At 36.5% G+C, this 25,463-nt stretch overlaps 1 protein-coding gene across 4 annotated transcripts in view; it reads left to right on the top strand.

The window, feature by feature from the left end:
• LOC105470298 (ELL associated factor 2) overlaps positions 1 to 25,463 on the top strand; it is a 56,834-nt gene that overhangs the window by 926 nt on the left and 30,445 nt on the right. For 3 of the 4 annotated variants that reach the window (XM_071092357.1, XM_011722137.3, XM_011722138.3), the window contains exons 2-4: positions 8,524 to 8,618; positions 18,200 to 18,336; positions 20,698 to 20,843. In XM_071092357.1, coding sequence (XP_070948458.1) covers positions 8,524 to 8,618; positions 18,200 to 18,336; positions 20,698 to 20,843 — 378 coding nt within the window. Of the gene's footprint in view, positions 1 to 8,523; positions 8,619 to 18,199; positions 18,337 to 19,188; positions 19,776 to 20,697; positions 20,844 to 25,463 lie in introns of those variants that run through there. The other variant, XM_071092358.1, reaches the window with a different exon arrangement.

The raw sequence follows: 25,463 nt of genomic DNA, 5'->3' as shown, positions 1-25,463 counted from the left end.
AGGAAGGAAAATATAGCATACAAGTTTTTATGTGTAAGACATTCGTTTTTTGCATAACAGCTGTCATAGAATGGTAGAGCGGGAAGGAAACTTCGAGATCACTGAATCATAACCTCTCATTTTTCTGTGGTAAAATTGTAAGTATTTTTTCACTTCCTTTCCTCAGCCTTGCCCTTCCTTAATATTTCATCATTCCGCCTTTCTCAGTCATTCTGCCCTCGGGTTGTTTAGAGACCTTTATAGTTTTTACTCTGAAATGTTCCACAGTTCAATCAAAACAACTAATTAAAACATACATTCTCCCAAAAGTTTATTTAAGTTGTAGACAGTTTAGTTACAGTTACTCAGAGTAAAGGTATGAAGAACCACTGGTTTAAATCCTGCAAGAATATATTTACTAAAAGGGTTTTTTAAAGCAAAATTAACATCCAATTGGTAGACTAAATGGGTGAGATATTTGTGAACAGAAAATCTTCAACAGTGTCCCTTGTTTATTCTTCTTTATCATATACTTTCTCATCCAGAGCTCCCCACAATGAGATAGTTAGTGCTGTGCTGGCTCTGCGGTTTCTCTCTCTCTTCAGTCCAATTTTCCAGAAGTGTGATATGCGTCTTTATCTGGTTTCTCCATGCCTTTTTCTCAAATAGTATCTACTCTCTCCTTTTCTCTTCCTTCTCCGGTACACAATAGTCTTAATATTAATTTTTCAAGTTACAAGGGCTTAAGATTATAAAAATTTGCTTAAGAATATATTTCTACATGATTTGGGTATATATTCTCTTATGTAAGGCACAAACCCCAATTTAAATGAATACAAAATTACCTTTGAAAATAATCTTGCAGGTCCTTCAAAGCCTTTCATTTATAAAGGTTCTGAAAATGCCAGTATCTTGAAAGTCAGAGGATCAGATGATCCAGCTACAAGAATGAAAATAAACAAAAATAAGCAAAACAACAATAATAATGACAATAATAAATAAATAAACAAATAAACGTAGATGTTTGAATACACACTTAGTTCTGTGGAAGACAGAACTATTAGAAAGGTTTTCAGTCCTTCTTTTCTTTGTTGTTGTTGTTGTTGTTGTTGAAGCAGGTGTAGTAATGGCACAGAATCATTTTAGATTTATTTAAATAAAACTGCTCATTATTCTTGAGGACAGGTTCATTTCCAATGTAATCCTCACTCTTAAGAACTCAGAGTGAGGGATGAAAACTGTAGAATAGTATGAAGCTGATGTTCATACACATAAGGTGGACCTAATTTATAACCAGCCCTCAAGCCAATGTCATTGGAGAGAAAGTAATATTCTGCCTTTATTTACAGGAGCAATTCTGCCTGTCTAATATAAGACTTCAGGCAAACCTGGATGTGAATCCTGGCCTCCACCACCTGACTTTGGGAACATTCTCTAAGCTCTCAACCTCAGTTTTCTTATGGCTAAATGATAATAGTAATATTTACATTTCATGTTTTTTGTAAAGATTAAATAAGGTAGCATAAACAACCTGGCACAATATTTGCCACAGGGTAGAGAATAAATAGTAGTCACCATTAATGTTGAAGAGGTACATTCATATGTGTATGAGGGGTGCTAATGAATGTAATTTAGTCAGACTTTGAAATAGCATTTATCTGGGTTCACCAATAAAAACTATCAAAAAGATAGTCTGCCATGTGGTAGGAAGGGCATGGGATGTTCTATCAATGATAAGCTGAATCCTTAGCAACAGGTGTTTACTGGGTAGAAGAGTTTCAACAACAGGACCTACTAGAATCAATTTTGAATTGGGAGTAGTACTAGTTTTACTATTTATATCCAGATAAGGGAATGAATTGTGAAATCCTAAGTTTGTAAATGACACCACTATTTTGTGTCCTTAAATGATGAGCTAATGAGCAGTGTGGGTTTTGGAGTTGGTTGAATTCATTCAAATCCCAGAAAATAAACTGATGATAATAATTGTGGATTCTTATGAAAATATTGACATTATGTGATGCCACAGTCAAAATAATCAGAAAAACGATAAACATTGGCAGAAAAAATATTAAATACAAAGTAAAAAATGGTTTTCTACTCTTCATGCAATATAATAAGTAATTCCATTGCAAACCTGAAAAAAATTGCATAGATGAAAGAAATCCAGAGAGAATAAATAAATGGTAAAGTTGGTGGTAGGGTTTCCAAACAAAGAAGAACTGAGAAATGAACTATGTAGTCTGGAATCATAGCAACTTAGAAGAGAGTACATTTGACATTTAGAAGCATACAGAAAGCATGAACATGAGATTATTCAATAAATTCTTTAATTCTAGAACTAAACCACTTGAAACTCAGAAGTTATATACTTTTAAAAAAGTGTGTGAAGACAAAAGACAACACTGCTTGATATAACGAGTAATAAAGAGTAAAGAGTATAATTTATTAATCCTAACAGTAGAATAATTATAAATGTAAAGATATTCAAAATAGTTTTGGTAGATTTATTTATTATGAATTCATGTTTATCATTAAGTAAAGCTAAAGATATTTTGCATACATTTGTCTCTTGCAGATAATCTCATTTACTATAGGCATTTATGTAGGCTTCAGGGACCTGTGAGCCCCTTGGGATTATACAGTATTTGATATGTATATTCATATATGTATTTTTCTGTGGAGAGGATCAATGATTGGTCTATAATTTTCATCAGGTTTTCATAGGGATTTATGACTGACTGTCTCTCATCTCCTAATACTGCTCGCCATATACACACATACAAGATAAGATCTGTGGATGTAAGACAAATAGGCTATATAATATGAGATAACGTATGTGGCTTGAGTCCCTGACTTCATCATTTATTGACTTCATTACTTTAGAGGAGTTCCCCATTAGTAAAAAGTGGGCAAAATGTGCAACCCAAAATTTTGTTGTGAAGATTAAAATTGATAGTATATTGTAATGAAAAAAATAACTTCATAAACACTAAGACAGAGGTTATAGATTAATAGCATATAAGCTGAACTTGACTTTAGAAATGCTTTATTTGCTCCACACCATTGTTGTTTTATCTTGAGTTAGTTGCAAATACCTAACATTCAGGACCTTTTATATAAAAATCTTTTATATAAAAATCTAGATTTTCAGCTTATCTTTAAAAATGATAAACTGGTAACATTGAGCCCATATCTTCTCTTGGCAGCAGTTGGGTGAAGCAGTGTTGTGAGATTGGGCTTACTCATCCTCGATGTCACTATGATTCCCACTGGTCACCTTGACTGCCTGGGTTATCTTGCTGGCCTATCTAAAGCATCATTTAGCTGTAGTTAGATGACAACCATACCTTCCAGTATTTCCCTTTGTGTCACTGTGAGAAAAATATTAGAAGTCAGAGGGCCATAGTTTTATTCTGGGATGTCATTTCTAAGGTTTTAAATATTTATCATAGAAAATTCTTTATTGCCAAATATTAATAATGGATGCTGTCTATGAGAACAGAAGTATACTAGTGAAAAGTACAAAAGGAAAATGGCAGTCTACCCTAAAGAGATTGAGAGTTTTGAAGTAGAGGTGAATCTGACCCACAGAAAATAATTAGAAAACAAGCATTTTACACATAATTTAACACCTTATATATACTTAAAATAAGTTTAGAAGTGATTCAGAGAAGAGTGAACAATATGAACCTGAATGAACTACAAGATTTCTTGTATATCTATTACATTAAAGGCACTGTGCTAGAGCCACTATCTGGAGAAATTAAAGTATGAGTACTGTGCTTTAAAAAATTACAATCTAATAGGATATGTCCACGAAAAAGTAAATAATAGGCCAGGCACCGTGCCTCATGCCTGTAATCCCGGCACTTTGGGAGGCTGAGGAGGGTGGATCATGAAGTCTGGAATTAAAGACCAGCCTGGTCAAGATGGTGAAACCCTGTCTCTACTGAAATTACAAACATTAGCCAGGTGTGGTGGCGGGCGCCTGTAATCCAGCTTCTTGGAAGGCTGAGACCGAGAATTGCTTGAACCCAGGAGGCGGAGATTGCAGTGAGCCGAGATCACGCCACTGCATTCCAGCCTGGGTGTCAGAGCGAGACTGCCTCAGGAAAAGAAAAACAAAAATGCAGCGAGACTCCCTCAGGAAAAGAAAAAAAAAAAATGCCGGGCGCAGTGACTCACACCTGTAATCCCAGCACTTTGGGAGGCCAAGGCGGGCGGATCACGAGGTCAGGAGTTCCAGACCAGCCTGACCAACATGGAGAAATCCTGTTTCTACTAAAAATATAAAAACTAACGGCCTGTGGTGGCGCGTGCCTGTAGTCCCAGCTACTCAGGAGGCTGAGGCAGGAGAGTCGCTTGAACCAGGGAGGCGGAGATGGTAGTCAGCTGAGATCGCGCTACTGCACTCCAGCCTGGTGACAGAACGAGACGTCGTCTCAAAAAAAAAAAAAAAAAAAAAAAAAAGGGTGCGGTGGCTCACGACTGTAATCCCAGCACTTTGGGAGGCCGATGCGGGCGGATCACGAGGTCAGGAGATCAAGACCATCCTGGCTAACACGGTGAAACCCCGTCTCTACTAAAAATATAAAAATATTAGCTGGGAGTGGTAGCGGGCGCCTGTGGTCCCAGCTACTCAGGAGGCTGAGGCAGGAGAATGGCTGTGGTCCCAGCTACTCAGGAGGCTGAGGCAGGAGAATGGCTGTGGTCCCAGCTACTCGGGAGGCTGAGGCAGGAGAATGGCGTGAAGCTGGGAGCAGAGGTTGCAGTGAGCCGAGATCGCGCCGCTGCACTCCAGCCTGGGAGACAGAGTGAGACTCTGGCTCAAAAAAAAAAAAAAAAAAAAAAAGGGGGGGGGGCGGTAAATAATATCAGGTAGGTAGTTTATGTTAGGTTTTAATTAATGGTTTAGTAAATGCTACGGGAATGGAGAAGAAATTAAGATTCTGGATAGTACGGAAAGAACTGTACCCTGAAATGACTTCAGAGAAGGGGAGACTTTGAAATAGGATTCAAATTCTAAGAGAGCAAAAGGATAGAGAAAAGCAGAAGGGCAGACCATAAGGTATTCCAGTAGTTTAGCTGATTGAAAACTAGCTTGTCCACAGCAAGAATGGAAGGGGATGGCTTTGAAAAATATTAAAGAAGATGTAATAATTAGATGTAAATGATGAAATACATAGAGGAATATTTAGAGTAATATTTAGATTGATGAGCAGAACTTTGAAGAACAGTTAAAATTAGAAAGTTGAGGACCGCCGGGCACGGTGGCTCCCGCCTGTAATCCCAGCAGTTTGGGAGGCCAAGGCAGGCAGATCACCTGAGGTCGGGAGTTCAATTCCAGCCTGACCAATTTGGTGAAACCCCATCTCTACTAAAAATATAAAAATTAGCCGGGCTGTAGTGGCGCGGGCTTGTAATCTCAGCTACTCAGGAAGCTGAGGCAGGAGAATCACTTGAACCCAGGAGGCGTACATTGCAGTGAGCGGAAATCGTGCCACTGCACCCGGCCTAGGCGACAGAGGGAGACCCTGTCTCAAAAAAAAAAAAGAAAGAAAGAAAGAAAGAAGAGAAGAGAAGAGAAGAGAAGAGAAGAGAAGAGAAGAGAAGAGAAGAGAAGAGAAGAGAAGAGAAGAGAAGGGAAGGGAAGAGAAAGAAAGTTGAGGACCAGCCAGGCACAGTGGCTCATGCCTGTAGTCCCAGCACTTTGGAGGCTGAAAAGGGTGGAACATTTGAGGCCAGGAATTCAAGACCAGCCTGACCAACATGGTGAAACCCCGTGTTTACTAAAAATATAAAAAATTAGGCCGGTCACGGTGACTCATGCCTGTAATCCCAGCACTTTGAGAGGTCGAGGCGGGCGGATCACGAGGTCAGGAGTTCGAGACCAGCCGGACCAACATGGTGAAACCGTCTCTACTAAAAATACAAAAATTAGCCGGGTGTGGTGGCGCGCGACCGTAATCCCAGCTACTCAGGAGGCTGAGGCAGAAGAATCGCTTGAACCTGGGAGGCGGAGGTTGCAGTGAGCTGAGATCGCACCACTGCACTCCAGTCTAGGAGACAGAGAGACTCCGTCTCAGAAAAAAAAAAAAAAAAAAAAATTATCCGGGGGTGGTGGTGCGTGCCTGTAATCCCAGCTACTCAGGAAATTGAGGCAGGAGGACCGCTTGAACCTGGGAGACAGAGGTGCAGTGAGCCGAGATCTAGCCACTGCACTCCAGCATGCAGGACAGAATGAGCCTCTGTCTCAAAAAAACAATAATAAATAAAGTTGGGGATCAACAAAGTCCACTAGTATGGGCACCCACATAGGCCATGATGATAACTTATTTATAAATAGTGAAAGCTTTTATGAGGCAGTTACTTCATTTCTACTGTATATATCCATATAAAATGACTTTGGTTATTATTTCAGATTCACAAATGGTATTTGCTAGCCCAAACTAAACTTTTTTTCTCTCTTTGCTGACATTTATATATCTTGGCCAGCCTTTCATCTTTTTATTCTAACTGGGTTTTGTAGTTCTTTTTTCTAGCTTTAGAAAACAGTTGCATCATCTTGGGCAAGGAACTTAATTTTTTCCACCCTCACTTCCCTTATCTGTAAGATAGGGGTATTCACTACTCTTCAGGACTGGTGTGAAGTTTCAAAGTAAACATCATCAGGAAAAACTTTTAAAATTGATCAGCATGTAATAGCTGTTATTATTGTTGTTTTGGTTCATATCTGTGTTCATACTTTCAGATTTTCTGGCTTCTCTTCTACTTTATCCCTATGATACTTTCTCAAGTTCAGTTCTAATTTTTTTCTCCTCAATAGCACTGTCCTTTCAACAACTGACATTATTTAACACTTATTTCCCTGAGTCCAAACCCTCTTTCAAGCATCTAAAACTTAACACTTTAATTATACCTTTCACTTTTCTCACCTTGCCACTACTAACAAACTCCTCAATTTATTTTCAGTCTGATCTTTAACCTTTGATTCTTCAGTTATACATTCTAGGGATACATTGTAAATCAAAACACTTTCACAGTTCATATTGCTTATGCTATTTTTATATCTGTATCTTAAAATCTAGGAATAAGCATCAAGAATTTAAGAGACAGTTATTGCATCTATTCAGTTTTGAATTAAAGCGCCATGAAGAATAAACTATATTATAAAAATACTTTCTGTAAATTGTTTATATTCATTTGCATTTATGTTTATTTAGGGAATAGAGGATGAATTTCATTTATTTCAGAGTTGTTATGAGAAGTAAATATGAAGTGTTAAGCATGGTACCTGGCATGTAGTAAGTGTTCCATAAATGTCAGCTATTTTAATTGTCATTGTGAAGCAGGGCCAGCCTTGTTTATTGACAGAGCAATAATTTGATGATTATTGGAAAATTCTCCTTTCCCAAGGTTTGCTAATTATAATTCCCTACATTCCACTTATAAATATCCATTACTTTGGATTTAGACTTTTTGCCTTTGGGGCCTTTTTGTTAATATAAGATGAATCTTTAGGAATGATGGGTAATAACTGGGAGGGGCCTCTGTGGAGCTGGTAATGTTCTATTTCTTGATTTGGTTGGTGGTTACATGTGTCACTTTGTAAATGTCAAAGGTTAATTTTTGTTCTCTTTTGCATTATACTATATTTTAATAAGGAGTTAATATAATATACCACAGGGAACTATGTATCAGAGTTATTAGTTGTTGATGTATATTGGTATGAGTTAGTTTTAAATGGCTTTCATTGCTTAGAGGTTTTTAAGCTTGTTTAACATGTGAAATATCTTAGTACCCTGAATTTCCTCCTACATGATAGATTTTAATGGCATCATTTGAACTATGATTTAACTCAAAATTAGATTTTACTTTAAGATCTTATAAAGTGACAGATTTGGTTAAATTAGGCATCATTTAGTGGTGTACATATTCATGAAAAAACTGTTAAACTAGAAACATTACTTTTTCTTAAGTTTATTCATTAATATGTACTGTATTTGCTATGTATTCATTCATTTTGTTCTGCTAGAATGACAGACAAATAGCAGTAGGCATCAAAGGTGCTTTAAAAAAAATTTATGGGCCAATATTCATGAACTAAGTCAACAGCCATTAAAAATAACATAAAAAAGAAAAATTTATGGGAAAAAAGGACTGAAAATTGAAAACATTCTACCTATATCAGTTTTTTAGCAAGTTGTGAAAACACTGACATTATTTATCTTTTAGCAGTAGAACACGTTAGTCAGATTCATCTTGGTCTAAACAGGATTCTATGGAAGCATGAGTGTGAGTAATTCTGTTTTAGAGTTTAGCTATTTCTTTTCCTCAGAATTATGCATACAGAAATAAACAAATAAAATACAAAACAAAATACTTTTTTGTATTTTGTTTGTTCATTTGCAATATGAAGACTTTAAACCATTTTAATTACAAAGCTCTTAAAAATGATTTATCATTCTGAAACATGCTCATAATTTTTATATCCAAATATAATTACATTTTATAAGAATTGGTATTTGTATCTATTTTTAGATGACTTCAAACCTGCTTCTATTGACACTTCTTGTGAAGGATACCTTGAGGTCGGTGAAGGTGAACAGGTGACCATAACTCTGCCAAATATAGAAGTGAGTATTTCTATATATTTAAAGTGATCACTTTTGTGGGATGCTCAGTAAATTTAAATGAAAACTATTGCAGAATTTGTGTAGTGATAATTGGTTAAAGTAATAAGCAGAGAAAAGCAAAAACCATATTGTAAACTACTTTAGGCAGAAAAATCTTAAAATACTTTAGTCCATTTAATAGTTCCAAGAACTATCATAGCAAATGATTTGAAAAAAAACTGGAGTCTAAACAAATATTTATTAAATGCCTACTATAAGCCAGATTTTAAACACTGACCTTAGGATAGTGGCATATCCCTTGCCTTCTAGTCCTAATCTTTTATAGCAGACAGACACAGAAACATCTAGTGTTATAAGTTAGAGCATATACAAAATTCTATGTAACCACATAAGTAGAAGCAAATACTCTACCTGGTGGAATCTTAAAAAGCTTCATAAAGCAAGCAATATTTCAGCTGAGCCTTTAAAGGACAAGTAAGATTTTATTGGGTAGATAAGGAGTAAAATAAGCAAACAGAACAGTATATGAAAGGCTCTGATACTGAAAGAACAAAGAGTTTGTGGAATAAGTGACTTTACACAGTAAATCATAGTATAATGAAAAATGACGGCCGGGCGTGGTGGCTCACGCTTGTAATCTCAGCACTTTGGGAGGCTGAGGCGGGAAGATCACGAGGTCAACAGATCGAGACCATCTTGTCCAACATGGTGAAACCCCGTCTGTACTAAAAATACAAAAATTAGCCGGGTGTGGTGGCGCGCACCTGTAGTCTTAGCTACTCGGGAGCCTGAGGCAGGAGAATTGCTTGAATCCGGGAGGCAGAGGTTGCAGTGAGCGGAGATCACAACACTGCACTCCAGCCTGCCAATTGGCGAGAATCCGTCACACACACACACACACACACACACACACACACACACACACACAGAGAGAGAGAGAGAGAAAAGAAAAGAAAACAAAGAAAAGAGAAGAAAAAAGAAAAATGGGCCAGGAGCGGTGGCTCACGCCTGTAATCCCAGCACTTTGGGAGGCCGAGGTGGGTGGATCACCTGAGGTCAAGATCAGCCTGGCCAACACGGTGAAGCCCATCTCTACTAAAAATACAAAACTTAGCAGGGCATGGTGGCTCACGCCTGTAGTCCTAGCTACTCGGAGGCTGAGGCAGAAGACTTGCTTAAACCCGGGAGGCAGAGGTTGCAGTAAGCCAAGATCATGCCACTGCACTTGAATCTGGGCTACAGAGCGCGTCTCCTTCTCACAAAAAAAGAAAAAAGAAAAAAGAAAAAAAAAAAAGTCCGGGTGCGGTGACTCACACCTGTAATCCCAGCACTTTGGGAGGCTGAGGCGGGTGGATCATGAGGTCAGGAGTTTGAGGCCAACCTGGCCAACATGGTGATGCCTCGTGTCTACTAAAAATACAAAAATTAGCCAGTCGTGGTGGTGGGCGCCTGTAGTCCCAGCTATTTGGAAGGCTGAGGCAGGAGAATCGCTGGAATCTGGGAGGCAGAGGTTGCAGTGAGCGGAGATCACGCCACTGCACTCCAGCCTGGGCGACAAAGTGAGACTCCATCTCAAAAATAAATAAAGAAAGAAAAGAAAAGAAAAAGAAAAATGATTGATAGCAACAGAGACTAGAAAAGTAGGTCAAGATGAAATTGTGAAGGATATTTTATGTTGTAATGTAGAATTTGAACTTTAACCCATAGGTATTAGAAAACCATTCCAAGTTTTAATACACAGAGGTAACATGATTAGATTTGTTAGATTAGAAAATCTCTTTCTTTTTAAAACCATTCTTCAAACTCTGGCTGAAAGTCCAATGATTAGAATTCTAATGATTCGATTGTATTTTTGAAAGAACTTCAGCTGGAGTTTGAGGAGTGGTTTTAAAAAGAAAGAGACTGTCAGGGAGGCCCTAACCAAAAGTTTTGTCCATTAAAAAAATTTCCAGATGTATCCAAGTAACGGTACCAAATACTATTTGCATAAAAATACAAGTTCTTTGTTGTATGCTCTAGTTTTCTCAGTCCTTGAGTTAGAAATTTTTGAGTATTCAGCTTAAGTTTCTTTTGCTTTTTGCTTTTCTTTTACACTGACTTTATTTTCAGAAAAAATCAAGACTGTAACTTTATATTTCAATATATAAAGAAAATGCTAGAGTTTTTTTGAGATTTTTAGTTTTGTTTTGTTTAATTTTTGTAATAGGAGTGGTTTTGTGCTAGTCCATCCACATTCTCCTTTATGCATTAATGAGATGGTTTACCATGGTTATATGTATAGCAAGTAAACTCTGTATCCTCTCATCTGCTGTCTTTTTCTTATTTTTATCAGTTAACCATTTATTGAGCGCCCACTGTTATGTCAGACTGTATCAGTTACTATCTCTGGAGATTTTCCTAAGGCTAATTAAATGTGTAGGGGCTTTTTGTTGAATATTTCCATTTGTTCTTTCTGGAACTGAAGGAAATAAAAAATATTTAGTATGAGATGTTGTAGATAAGTTAATCTTTCTATTACTCTATTATGAAAAATTGTTCAGGTTCTAGTATTTCTAAAACAATTTGGAAATTTAATCTCCAGTAACCTAAGGCTTCTTTGCTTTATGATGTTTATTAAAGAAAAACCCGAACCAACCACCGTATTTTAAGAGTTTAAAGCCTCACATTAACAGCAGGAACCATCGCACCATTGCACTCCAGCCTGGGCAACAAGAGCAAAACTCTGTCTCAAAAAAACAAACAAACAACAACAACAACAAAAAACAGGAACCACTATCTATTGTCTCAGGCTATATAGTATTATTGATCAGTAATGATTGGTTTGCAGAATCACTTTAGTTGGATTTTTTTTTTTTTTTTGCCAAGTAGAATATTGTTTTCTCAAGTTGCCATCCTCCCATCCTCATCCCTTGATTGCTCTTCTACTACAAATAAATGGGGATTGTTATGTTTAATAATAAACCCTTGTCATTCACTCATATCTTGCTTTAACCAAGAGTTACCATCTTCCAGGTGTTTGGTTATGGTCTCAATTGAAATATGTCTTAAAGGAAGCACAGTTATAGGAGGCCTATGTTTTCAAGCCTGAAAAGTGTAAATTTCAGAAATTGTAAAGAAATCATTTGGGAAAAAGTCACTACCACCACCACCACCCCTTTCCACAAGCCCCCAGAGATATGTCCAAAAAAGAATATGCCTCAGTATTTGTGTGTGTGTATATGCATGGACATTCTGTGTGATAAGTCATATTCTAAGGTAGCTGCCACTGGGAATACAGAAGTAGACTAGACATAGTCAATATCCTGAAACATTTTATCATTTAATGGGAGAGACAGAAAATAACTGATTAAAATGTAGAAATCTAAGAACTATAAAAAGATATACATAGAATATTATAGAAACAGGAAAGAGAGGTATCTCAGCCAGGGTACAGGGAGAACACATCAGGATACACTGAATTTTGAAGATGAGTTAAAGTTACCCAGGTAAAGGAGAGAGGGAAGGACATTTTAGTCAGAGAAAAGAAAAAGACAAGGACTAAGATACGACAACAAAAGAAAGTTTGTTAAACATTTGAAGAACTACATATAATGCCTAGTGGCATATATGTAGTTACGTATGTAGGCGTATGTGTAGGCTAGGTTAAAAGGGGTGCATATGAGGACAAGGTGGGTAATATTTAGATATTTAGGAACCAGATTGATAAAGGGTCTATTATATAATATAAATTAATTATAACTCATTTAAACAGTGAGAATGAAAGAGTTATTTAGATCACCATCTGTCAAAAGCAAATATTGTTTCTCCTGAGTATGTAGTCCTTGAACAATCATGAATAACAATGGAAATTACATTCTCAAATAGACTTTGTGAGGGTTTTCCCCCTCCACTTAAAGAACATCTTTAAGCAGGTAGGAGATTTGCTTTTCTTCAGTCTTCTTAATTCTGTTAGTATTTTGTGGAAATGTAATGGTTATTAGTTTGAAGCATTTAGATTCTTCTATTTTCTATATGAACTTGCTTTCATCATCCTGGTATAACTGCCTAGGAAGCTTAGAGTCAGACCATAAAATAGAGCTTTTATTATATTACAATTTTAAGAGTACCTTTGGTTCTTTGGTAGGGTAGATTTTCTAATTCCATTTGTCTTAGGTTTCTATGGTATTACCAAATAGAAGAAACTAATAAAAATGAGCACTAATAGTCTGGTTAAATAGTGGGCATTTACAAATCTCTCTTCCTTACAAACAATTCTCCATGATTGCTATAAAATTTCAAAGTGTTGAATTTTGAAAGAAAAAGTTTTACTTACTTTGACTGTTAAGATTTGTCATTGATGCTGAGATTGGCATATTTTTAGCATTGACTCTTTATCTTACAAGGTACTTCTGTGGGCTTTTATGAAATAGCCCACTGGAAACTTTTAACTATCTATTATTCAGGCACTGCATTTCTAGTGGTTATGTATAATTTAACCCTCAAAACCTATACTTATGAGTCTCCTATATGTATGAGGGGTACTCCAGATGACCCTCTTGGGCAAAGTCCCTTTCCAAATGAACCTGGTCTGGTTTTCTCCAATGGGTTTACTTAGCTGATATAGGAAAATAGTCCACTATGTTCTTGAAATCTCATTTGATTTTAGGACCAGAGTCCTATTTTAACACCCTTTTATATTTTTTAATGAAATGTATCTTTGATTATTACAAAATAACATTGTTTTCCTATTTTAGTGTTTTGAAGCTTAAGTGCTTACTTCTCTGAGATATATATATATATATATCCACCTTTCTTTCTTTTGTGTGTTCAAAGAATCTTAGTGTCTCTTCCTTTTATTTAGCTGACATTTACATAGCTACCTTTACTTTCTGTCTTTTGTGTATTCATAGAATCTTAGTGTCTCTTCCTTTTGTTTAGCTGACATTTTGTATGAAGTATATATTTTGTTAATATAATATGCTGTTTTCTTTAATATAATATGCTGTTTTATTTTTAAACCCAGTTTGGCACTTTCTGTTTTTATTGGGAGAATACTGTCTATTCAGTCTATTCACATTTAGTTCAAAATTTATATACTTGATTTTTATTTATCTTATAGTTTATTAATTTTTAAATATTTGTTGTTTCTTCTTTTATATGTATATTCTTTATTAGTTTTACCAACCATTTCTTTTTTTCCCTTTGTCTTTGTTTGTTTTTTTTTTTTTTTCATTACTTTTTAAAATTACTCTTGTTACTTTGGGAGTAGTAGTATACTTTTCCATTCCATTATTGATTATTTTCTTTTCCTGGTGTTCATAATGAGACATATGATTTTATTTTCTTATATGAAAGCTGAGTTCCTGCATTATTTTCCTACCTCTATCAAGTGAGATTTTTAGAATACATTTATTATCTCTTAATAATAAGACTTTTTTCTCCTCCCTTCCACTTTTCTTTCTTTCCACCTCAGCCAAACACCTAAGTTTTTGCCAAGATATTGTATTACATTATAGAATGTCTTCATGTCAAGAATACTTATTTAGCTCTTACATTATACGTTCTCAGTCTATTCTTATCCTTCATTTTTTTTTTTTTTTTTTTTTTTTTTTTTTTTTTTTTTTTTTTTGAGATGGAGTCTCACTCTGTCACCCAGGCTGGAGTGCAGTGGTGCGATCTCGGCTCACTGCAACCTCCACCTCCTGGGTTCGAGCAATTCTCCTGCCTCAGCCTCCCAAGTAGCTGGGATTACAGGTGCCTGCCACCATGCATTTTGTATTTTTAAGAGATGGGGGTTCACCATGTTGACCAGGCTGGTCTCAAACTCCTAACCTCAGATGATCCACCTGCCTCAGCCTCCCAAAGTGCTAGGATTGCTGGCATGAGCCACTGTGCCCGGCCAAGTCTATTCTTATCCATTTAAACTTAGGAATATATAAATAGCCAGATTCCTTTTATCACTTCTTTTATTTATATTTATATTTTCTCTTCATTTCCCTATGTTGAGGTGTTGGTTCTAATTCCTTTGTTGTACGGTTAAGAGTCCTTTCATTCCCTCAAATAACATATGCACTCACTTACTTTATTTTATTTATTTTTTAGAGACAAGATTTCATTCTGACACTTAGGCTAGAGTGCAGTGGCACAATTATAGCCCACTGCAGTCTCAAACTCCTGGGCTCAAGCAATCCTCCTGCCTCAGTCTTCCAAGCAGCTAGGACTACAAATGTGCACCACCACGCCCAGCCAATTTTTAAATTTTTTTGTAGAGACAGGTTGTCCCCATGTTGTGCAGGCTGATCGGAAACTCCTGGGCTCAAGTGATCCCCCCACCTTAGCCATCAAAAATGGTGGGATTACATGCATGAGTCACCATGTATGGCCCACTCACTTATTTTATATTTTATTTTTTATAGTTTTGTCTTTTGGTTGACTATCCTAAGTCAGTCATTCACGTAAACCAATTGTAAGCAATTCTGTGTGGTTTGTAAACAGTGACAAATTGAGAAAGTTGAAGAGTAGATGAGAAGATCATGGAGGGTCCATGTGCAGGTTTATGGAATATGGCTTTTATCCTGAATACATAGTTTTTTAAGCACAGAAAGATTTTTAAGCATAGGAACAATACGATTAGTTTGCCTGTCCACAGAAAGGGGAACAAAATTGGAAAGAGAGTAGGGAGAAGAATAACAATAAACTAGGTGAATGACAATTGAAGGTGTGTAATCACAGTGAACATGGAGCTGATAGGAGGTATTCAATATTTTTTTAGAGACAATGATAGTTCATATGCTTAGTAGTTGTCTGGTACTTTAATAGTTGCCTTTTTTGGGGTATTGAATAAGGGAATGGACAGAAACTGAAGCTTAAAAGTTAGGAATGGTGCTCAATTCAATGAGGGAGAAAGTTTACATTTATAAAATTTGTTCAAAATGTAGATGGCAGGTGTAGAGATTATGAAAGATTTGTTTCATGTGTTACTTATAACCAGAAATTGTCTATATTGTTCATATTTAACATTCATTGAATATTTATAAAGGTCTTGGTGCTTCTTCAGGTACTGAGAACAATTTTTAAAAAATTAATGATGAGTTCTTATTTTCAGGAGCTCAGAGAACAATAATACACTGTAATTTTTAGATGTATTCCATTCTAATTAAGACTACAGGTATCATTAAGAAGAATATATTGCACAAATCTCTTATCAACTGTAATTTGGAGTCCTTAGGTAACTATTTTGGGATATCTTACTTGTTTCAGTTAACACGTCTGAAAAATCTACTTACCAGTCAAGTAGACCCACTTTGTTTTGTTGTGATCATGCTCCTGACTCTCCAACTTACCGGGGCTTCAACTAATCACTCCACATCTAACCATTTTAGAGCTAGCCCAGACATGTCTTCATTTATGTGTTGTACATTCTTGATTTTCTGTAGATTACTGTAGTCTTTGGGAGAGGTAAAAAACCCACAAACAACTGTTCCTTTATTTTACATTTATCATTTTCCCTCCATACCTTCAGAAATCTCTACACTACCCATCTTTTATGGCATTTTCAATTACCAAATTTATCTTATACTCCTCCTAGTGGTCATTTAGTAAATCTCTAATGATGAACTTTATGATACACCCCTTAGGCTTTTTAGAAGTCATCCTTTTCTAACCTAACAGTACTATTTTATTATTTTTGTAATATTTGACAAAATTATTATGATAAATCCATTAAAATTTAATGTACTTTTATAAACTTCAAAGACAAACATACACAAATAATTGTTTAGAAATACATATATGTAGGATAAAGCAAAAGAATGACAAACATAAAATTCTTTCAGGTTTGATGGGGCAGGGACAAAAGATATGGGAGGAGCATGTAAGTAGATGTAGTTTATTAGTAATGATCCAGGTTTATTTTATGGCCAACAGAATAGTATAATGAATGACATGTACCCATCACTGAGCTTTAACGATTACCAACATTTTGCTAATATATATTTTTTAATCTAGTGTCTTACCACTTTTTTCCCTTGGCATATTTTATAGCAAATCCCAGACAATGCACCATTTCATCAATGCTTACTTATGTATCTCTAACTGATAAGGACATTTCTACCTTTATCTAAGCACCATGCTATTGTCACAAATAACATAATTAAAAATAATACTTCATCCAGAGTCACAATTTTGTGATGATATCAAAAACGTGTTTTTACAGACATTTGTCTGTAAAATGTCCTAACTAGAATCCAAAAAAGATTTCTACATTGTATTTGAATACTATATTTCTTGTCTCTTTTATTCTTTAAAAGTCCCTTCCTTTTCTCTACACCCCTTTTTAAATTTATCCTTTTTAGAGGCAGGGTCTCACTGTGTTGCCCAGGTGAGAGTGCAGTGGCTATTCACGGGTGTGATTATGTTACACTAAAGCCTAGAACTCCTGGCTTCAAGCTGTCCTCCTGCTTCAGCACTCATCCTCCACAAGTAGCTGGTACTACAGTGCCTGCACCTGGTTCTCGTTCCCTTTTTATGCCATTGGTTTGTTGGAAAAACCGTATTATCTGTCCAAGAGAATACACCTACATTCTGGACTTCAAATTACTTCTACATGGATGTATTTATCTTGTTCCTCTATTCCTTCTGTTTTCTATGAAATGGTAGTTATATATCTAAGGGCAGGCTGGATTACGGATTATTTGGGGTTTGATAAGAATTAAATTCTTTGGGGTTTTTGTGTGGTTTTGGGCAAGAGTATTTTATGGATGGCACTGAGTACTTTTATATTACATCATTAAGCACATAATGTCTGCTTATCTTACCTTTAAGGATGCTAAAATTAATTAGTGGTTTAGTGTAAAAGGTGTTCCTTAATATGCATGGGGAGGTACTACTTTAAGAAAATGCAAGATTTTAAAAATTAAACTTACAATGCAATAAGAAAGAAGATGAGGAGGCTGGGCACAGTGGCTCATGTCTGTAATCACAGCACTTTGGTAGACTGAGATCGCTTGAGGTCAGGAGTTCGAGACCAGCTTGACCAACATGGTGAAACCCCGTCTCTACTAAAAATAGAAAAATTAGCTGGGCGTGGTTGTCCATGCCTATAGTCCCAGCTACTCTGGAGGCTGAGGCAGGAGAATCACTTCAACCCGGGAGGTGGAGGTTACAGTGAGCAGAGATCGTGCCACTGCACTCTAGCCCAGGCAACAGACCAAGACTCTGTCTCAAAAAAAAAAAAAAAAAAAAAAAAAAAAGAGGACTAGAAAGTATGATTCAAAGCTCTGTTTCCTTATTCATAAAATATATTGGTTGTATTAGAATTGAATCTCAATTGCTCATTATAGGCCAATGAAACGAATCTTTACGGTCCCAAGGTGAGTACTTCCTCTCTTCCCTTTCCTCAATGACAGCAGCTTTGAGATTTCAGCCTATCTTCATCTGTCTTTTTTACTACACTCTTTGGATTCAGGGTAGTAAATTTAGGTAGTTTATGGGTGACTTGAAGTATAACATAGAAGGAGAAACACAGAATCAAGATTTCAAAGGCCTTCCCAACTGAATTCCTATGATAAATTTTAAGTAATAATAATTAACTTTTTAAACAGGGTTCAACTCCACCAGTAACTGTTTTCAAAGGTTCAAGAAAACCTTACTTAAAAGAATGCATTTTGATTATTAACCATGATACCGGAGAATGTCGACTAGAAAAACTCAGCAGCAACATCACTGTAAAAAAAACAAGGTATGTGGTTTAATGAAATAAATTATATTATAAACATTAATTTCTAAGGAAATGTCAGGAAAAAATTTACTATATTAAGTAACATTATAATATAAGGTTTATTTATGTGTGGTACAAAAATGTTTTAATCTTTTTCTAAGTTTAAGTTTGGTGGCGGGCGCCTGTAGACCCAGCTACTCAGGAGGCTGAGGCAGAATGGTGTAAACCCGGGAGGCGGAGCTTGCAGTGAGCTGAGATCCGGCCGCTGCACTCCAGCCTGGGCGACAGAGCAAGACTCCATCTCAAAAAAAAAAAAAAAAAAAAAATTTGATGGAGATCCTAAGCCAAAAGCTTTTTACCACATCACCCTGTGATATATAAAAGCTTGTTTTGCTTCTAAGTGCTTTCTATAGGTATAGGTATACTTTTTATCCTATTGTAGATACTTCTGTATAACTGGATTGAAGGGAGCCATTATACATTCTCTAAAATAATTTCATCTTCATTAGTAAAAATTTATTGAGTACCTATGCTGTGTAAGGTACTAGAAAAAGGAAAGTTTGCTCTGCAAACGCCTCAGAACTTCTGCGTTTTATTCAGGTAAACAGACCATTCCATTTAAAAAGTCAATAGGAGAATATACTCATCTCAAATCCTTTTTGGAAATAGGTGAGACATTACTTACCATGTAATATAAGGATGTTTGCTCTAAAAGCCATGCAAATAGTATAGACAAAAATTGCTCTAGGAATTAAGAAAAAGGAGAAGTAATGGTAGATCGGAACATTCAGGGAGGCCTTTTTGATGTACCTTAAGGGGAGGTTAGGATCATAAGAATTACCTTGGGTGCTTGTTAAAAATTAGTTCCTGAATCCAGCCTTAAATCAGGGAAGGATCCTGGGAAACTCTATTTTTTAATATCCCCTCACCTCTACCATCTATGCCCTGCTGTGATTCACACCAGAAGAAAGTTTGTGAAATACGATTTAATTGATTAGAGAGGAGATGTGGGTGTAAGCCAAGTTTGAAGGCAGGAATATATCTGACTTATTCAGGGCCAATGAGTAAGACCTATTTGAACGGAGCAGAGGTTTGTCTCTGTACCCGTGTATATATTTTGGAAAGTAGGGGGCGATATTGATATTGGGCTAGAGGTAAGTTTGTAATTTCGTTGGTTGAGGTTAGTGCCATCAATATTAACTAAGAAATTAGGACATTATCTTGCTGGTAGTGGTTGCATATTAAAGTCTTTTTAACCAGGGATTGGCATGTTTACAGTTTTGTTTTAAAACATTAATTCAGTAGAAAAGCTGAGTAAATGAAACAATGCAGGAATCAGAAAAATGTATAAACCAGGATTTTTTGAGAGCAGAAATGAAGAGAAAAGTGAGGTTCTAAAGACTCTTTGAAGGAAGAACTGACAGGATTTGGTGACTGGAAATGGGAGAGGCAAAAATCAAGTATACTTTTGTTATACACTCTTCTTAAAGATGTTGAGAGAAAAGTATTTGAATCTCCTTTATTATCATGCCTGTCTTAAGTTATGAATGGAAACTGTAGAAGTGATTTAGTTTTAACAGAAATGATAATCTTAGAACTTAGGGAATATATTGTACCTGTTATACACTTATATTTTTCCTTTTATTTTAGTCATTTGTGAATATCTTATCTGTTCAATTTAAGCAATGGCTTTTTTTTTTTTTTTGTGCTTGTTTTATTTATTTTTAAATAGATGGGGGGTCTTGTTATATTGCCCAGGCTAGTCTTGAACTCCTGGCCTCAAGCCATCCTCCTTCCTCAGCCTCCCAAAGTGCTGGGATTACAGGCATGAGCCCCTGCACCAGCCTGGATTTTTGTTTTTGGTTTTGTTTTATGAGATAAGGTCTCACTCTGTCACCCAGGCTGGAGTGCAGTGGCGCAATCATAGCTTACTGCAGCTTCAAACTCCTGGGCTCAAATGATCCTCCCACAGCCTCCTGAGTAGCTGAGATTACAGGTGTGCATCATCATGCCCAGCTAATATTTTTATTATTTTTATACAGACAGAGTCTCACTATGTTGACCAGGTTCGTCTTGAATTCCTGGCCTCAAGTAATCCTCCCACTTTGGCCTCCCAATATGCTGGGATTACAGGCATGAGCCACCAAGTGTGGCACTGGTTTTGTTTTTGTTCTTCTTTGTATCCCTCAATGGACATGTGTATCACAGAAATAGAACTTGACAAATACTTGTTAAATTATGAACTAAATTAATGTTTTAATTACGGAATGTTACTCTAAAGATGTTTAGGAAAAAAGTGGTCAGTTTTAGTAACTTTGTAAGTTGAAATTTTTCTTACATTCCTGTCATACCTGTTTCAATATTTGATATTCTCAATTGCAGAGTTGAAGGAAGCAGTAAAATTCAGTATCGTAAAGAACAACAGCCACAACAAATGTGGAATTCGGCCAGGACTCCCAATCTTGTGAAACATTCTCCATCTGAAGATAAGATGTCCCCAGCATCTCCAATAGATGATATTGAAAGAGGTAAAATCTAAGTGTATATAACATCCCTTTATAAGAGATAATTAAGAAATGTTAAGGCCAGGTACGGTGGCTCACACCTGTAATCCCAGCACTTTGGGAGGCCGAGGTGGGTGGATCATGAGGTCAGTAGTTCAAGACCAGCCTGGCCAACATGGTGAAACCCCATCTCTACTAAAAATACAAAAATTAGCTGGGCTTGGTGGTGCACGCCTAGAGTCCTAGCTACTCGGGAGGCTGACACAGAAGAATCATTTGAACCCCAGAGGTGGAGGATGCAGTGAGCTGAGATTGCACCGCTGCACTCCAGCCTGGGTGACAGAGCAAGACTCTGTCTCAAAACAAAACAAAAAAAAAGAAATGCTAAATGAATTTTTTCATTTTAATTAACAGTGGTACTAATTATAAACGTTTACCAAGAGCATAATATTTTTTGTAATTATGCATTTTTCTGGGGTAAGGATGTAGCTTATGATTTTTAATTTTATGTAAACAATATCCATATAAGAGAATTTGTATCATTTTATTTACTTTTTTATTATATCTTAAGTTCTAGGGTACATGTGCACAACGTGCAGGTTTGTTACATATGTATACATGTGCCATTTTGGTGTGCTGCACCCAGTAACTCCTCATTTATATTACGTATATCTCCTAGTCCTATCCGTCCCCCCTCCCCCTACTCCACAACAGGCCCTGGTATGTGATATTCCCCTTCCTGTGTCCAAGTGTTCTCATTGTTCAATTCCCACCTATGAATGAGAACATGCGGTGTTTCGTTTTCTATCCATGCAACAGTTTGCTGAGAATGATGGTTTCCAGCTGCATCCATGTCCCTACAAAGGACATGAACTCATCCTTTTTTATGGTTGCATAGTATTCCATGGTGTATATGTGCCACATTTTCTTAATCCAGTCTATCATTGATGGACATTTGGGTTGGTTCCAAGTCTTTGCTATTGTGAATAGTGCCGCAATAAACATACATGTGCATGTGTCTTTATAGCAGCATGATTTATAATATTTTGGGTATATACCCAGTAATGGGATGGCTGAGTCAAATGGCATATCTAGTTCTGGATCCTTGAGGAATCACCATACTGTCTTCCACAATGGTTGAACTAGTTTACAGTCCCACCAACAGTGTAAAAGTGTTCCTATTTCTCCACATCCTCTCTAGCACCCGTTGTTTCCTGCCTTTTTAATGATTGCCATTCTAACTGGTGTGAGATGGTATCTCATTGTGGTTTTGATTTGCATTTCTCTGGTGACCAGTGATGATGGGCATTTTTTCATGTGTCTGTTGGCTGCAGAAATGTCTTCTTTTGAGAAGTGTCTGTTCACATCCCTTGCCCACTTTTTGATGGGGTTGTTAGTTTTTTCCTTGTAAATTTGTTTAAGTTCTTTGTAGATTCTGGATATTAGCCCTTTGTCAGATGGGTAGATTGCAAAAATTTTCTCCCATTCTGTAGGTTGCCTATTCACTCTGATGGTAGTTTTTTTTTTTTTTCTTTTTTTTTGCCATGTAGAAGCTCTTTAGTTTAATTAGATCCCATTTGTCTATTTCAGCTTTTGTTGGCATTGCTTTTGATTTAGTCATGAAGTCCTTGCCCATGCCTATGTCCTGAATTGTATTGTCTAGGTTTTCTTCTAGGGTTTTTATGGTTTTAGGTCTACCATTTAAGTCTTTAATCCATCTTCAATTCATTTTTGTATAGGGTGTAAGGAAAGGATCCAGTTTCAGCTTTCTACATATGGCTAGCCAGTTTTCCCAGCACCATTTATTAAATGGGGAATCATTTCCCCATTGCTTGTTTTTGTCAGGTTTGTCAAAGATCAGATGCTTGTAGATGTGTGGTGTTATTGCTGAGGCCTCTGTTCTGTTCCATTGGTCTATATATGTGTTTTGGTACCGTACCAGTACCATGCTGTTTTGGTAATTGTAGCCTTGTAGTATAGTTTGAAGTCAGATAGTGTGATGCCTCCAGTTTTGTTCTTTTTGCTTACGATTGTCTTAGCAATGTGGGCTCTTTTTTGTGTCCGTATGAGTTTAAAGTAGTTTTTTTTCCCGATTCTCTGAAGAAAGCCATTGGTAGCTTGATGGGGATGGCATTGAATCTATAAATTACCTTGGGCAGTATGGCCATTTTCACGATATTGACTCTTCCTATCCGTGAGCATGGAATGTTCTTCCATTTGTTTGTGTCCTCTTTTATTTTGTTGAGCAATGATTTGTAGTTCTCTTTGAAGAGGTCCTTCATATCCCTTGTAAGTTGGATTCCTAGGTATTTTATTTTCTTTGTAGCAATTGTGAATGGGAGTTCACTCAGGATTTGGCTCTCTGTTTTTCCGTTATTGGTGTATAAGAATGCTTGTGATTTTTGCCCATTGATTTTGTATCCTGAGATTTTGCTGAAGTTGCTTATCAGCTTAAGAAGCCTTGGGGCTGAGACAATGGGGTTTTCTAAATATACAATCATGTCATCTACCAACAGGGATAATTTGACTTCCCCCTTTATTTCTTTCTCTTGCCTGATTGCCCTGGCCAGAACTTCCAACGCTATGTTAAATAAGAGTGCTGAAAGAGAGCATCCCTGTCTTGTGCCTGTTTTCAAAGGGAATGCTTCCAGGTTTTTGCCCATTCAGTATGATATTGGCTGTGGGTTTGTCATAAATAGCTCTTATTATTTTGAGATATGTTCCATCAATACCTAGTTTATTGAGAGTTTTCAGCATGAAGGGCTGTTGAATTTTGTCAAAGGCCTTTTCTGCATCTATTGAGATAATCATGTGGTTTTTGTTGTTGGTTCTGTTTATGCAATGGATTACATTTATTGATTTGTATATGTTGAACCAGCCTTGCATCCCAGGGATGAAGCCGACTTCATCGTGATGAATAAGTTTTTGATGTGCTGCTGGATTCGGTTTGCCAGTATTTTATTGAGGATTTTCACATTGGTGTTCACCAGGGATACTGGTCTAAAATTCTCTTTTTTGTTGTGTCTCTGCCAGACTTTGGTATCAGGATGATGCTGGCCTCATAAAATGAGTTAGGGAGGATTCCTCTTTTTCTATTGGTTGGAATAGTTTCAGAAGGAATGATACCAGTCCTTCTTTGTACCTCTGGTAGAGTTCCGCTGTGAATCCATCTGGTCCTGGCTTTTTTTTTTTTTGGTTTGTAAGCTATTAATTATTGCCTCAATTTCAGAACCTGTTATTGATCTATTCAGAGATTCAACTTCTTCCTGGTTTAGTCTTGGGAGGTTGTATGTGTCCAGGAATTTATCCATTTCTTCTAGATTTTCTAGTTTATTTGCATAGAGGTGTTTATAGTATTCTCTGACGGTAATTTGTATTTCTATGGGATTGGTGGTGATATCCCCGTTATCATTTTTTATTGTGTCTATTTGATTCTTCTCTCTTTTCTTCTTTATTAGTCTTGCTAGCAGTCTATCAATTTTGTTGATCTTTTTAAAAAACCAGTTCCTGGATTCATTGATTTTTTCAAGGGTTTTTTGTGTCTCTGTCTCCTTCAGTTTTGCTCTGATATTAGTTATTTCTTGCCTTCTGCTAGCTTTTAAATTTGTTTGCTCTTGCTTCTCTAGTTCTTTTAATGGTGACGTTAGGGTGTTGATTTTAGATCTTTCCTGCTTTCTCTTGTGGGCATTTAATGCTATAAATTTCACTCAAATACTGCTTTAAATGTGTCCCAGAGATTCTAGTATGTTGTGTCTTTGTTCTCATTGGTTTCAAAGAACATCTTTATTTCTGCCTTCATTTCGTTATTTACCCAGTAGTCATTCAGGAGCAGGTTGTTCAGTTTCCATGTAGTTACGTGGTTTTGAGTGAGTTTCTTAATCCTGAGTTCTAATTTGATTGCACTATGGTCTGAGAGACAGTTTGTTGTGATTTCTATTCTTTTACATTTGCTGTGGAGCGCTTTACTTCCAACTATGTGGTCACTTTTGGAATACGTGTGATGTGGTGCTGAGAAGAATGTATATTCTGTTGATTTGGGGTGGAGAGTTCTGTGGATGTTTATTAGGTCTGCTTGGTGCAGAGCTGAGTTCATGTCATGGATATCCTTGTTAACCTTCTGTCTCATTGATCTGTCTAATATTGACAGTGGATGTTAGTCTCTCATTATTATTGTGTGAGAGTCTAAGTCTCTTTGTAGGTCTCTAAGGACTTGCTTTATGAATCTGGTTGCTCCTGTATTGGGTGCATAGATATTTAGGATAGTTAGGTCTTCTTGTTGAATTGATCCCTTTACCATTATGCAGTAGTCTTCCTTGTCTTTTTTGGATCTTTGTTGGTTTAAAGTCTATTTTATCAGAGACTAGGATTGCAACCCCTGCTTTTTTTTGTTTTTCATTTTCTTGGTAGATTTTCCTCCATCCCTTTATTTTGAGCCTATGTGTGCCTCTGCATGTGAGATGTGTCTCCTGAATACAACACACTGATTGGTCTTGACTCTTTATCCAGTTTTCCAGTCTGTGTCTTTTAATTGGAGCATTAAGCTTATTTACATTTAAGGTTAATATTGTTATGTGTGTATTTGATCCTGTCATTATGATGTTAGCTGCTTGTTTTGCTCATTAGTTGATGCAGTTTCTTCCTAGC

Source organism: Macaca nemestrina, chromosome 2, assembly GCF_043159975.1.
Source record: "Macaca nemestrina isolate mMacNem1 chromosome 2, mMacNem.hap1, whole genome shotgun sequence".
NCBI lineage: Eukaryota > Metazoa > Chordata > Mammalia > Primates > Cercopithecidae > Macaca > Macaca nemestrina.
The sequence above is the reverse complement of the archived record's forward strand: the minus strand, read 5'-3'. Positions and strand labels throughout refer to the sequence as shown.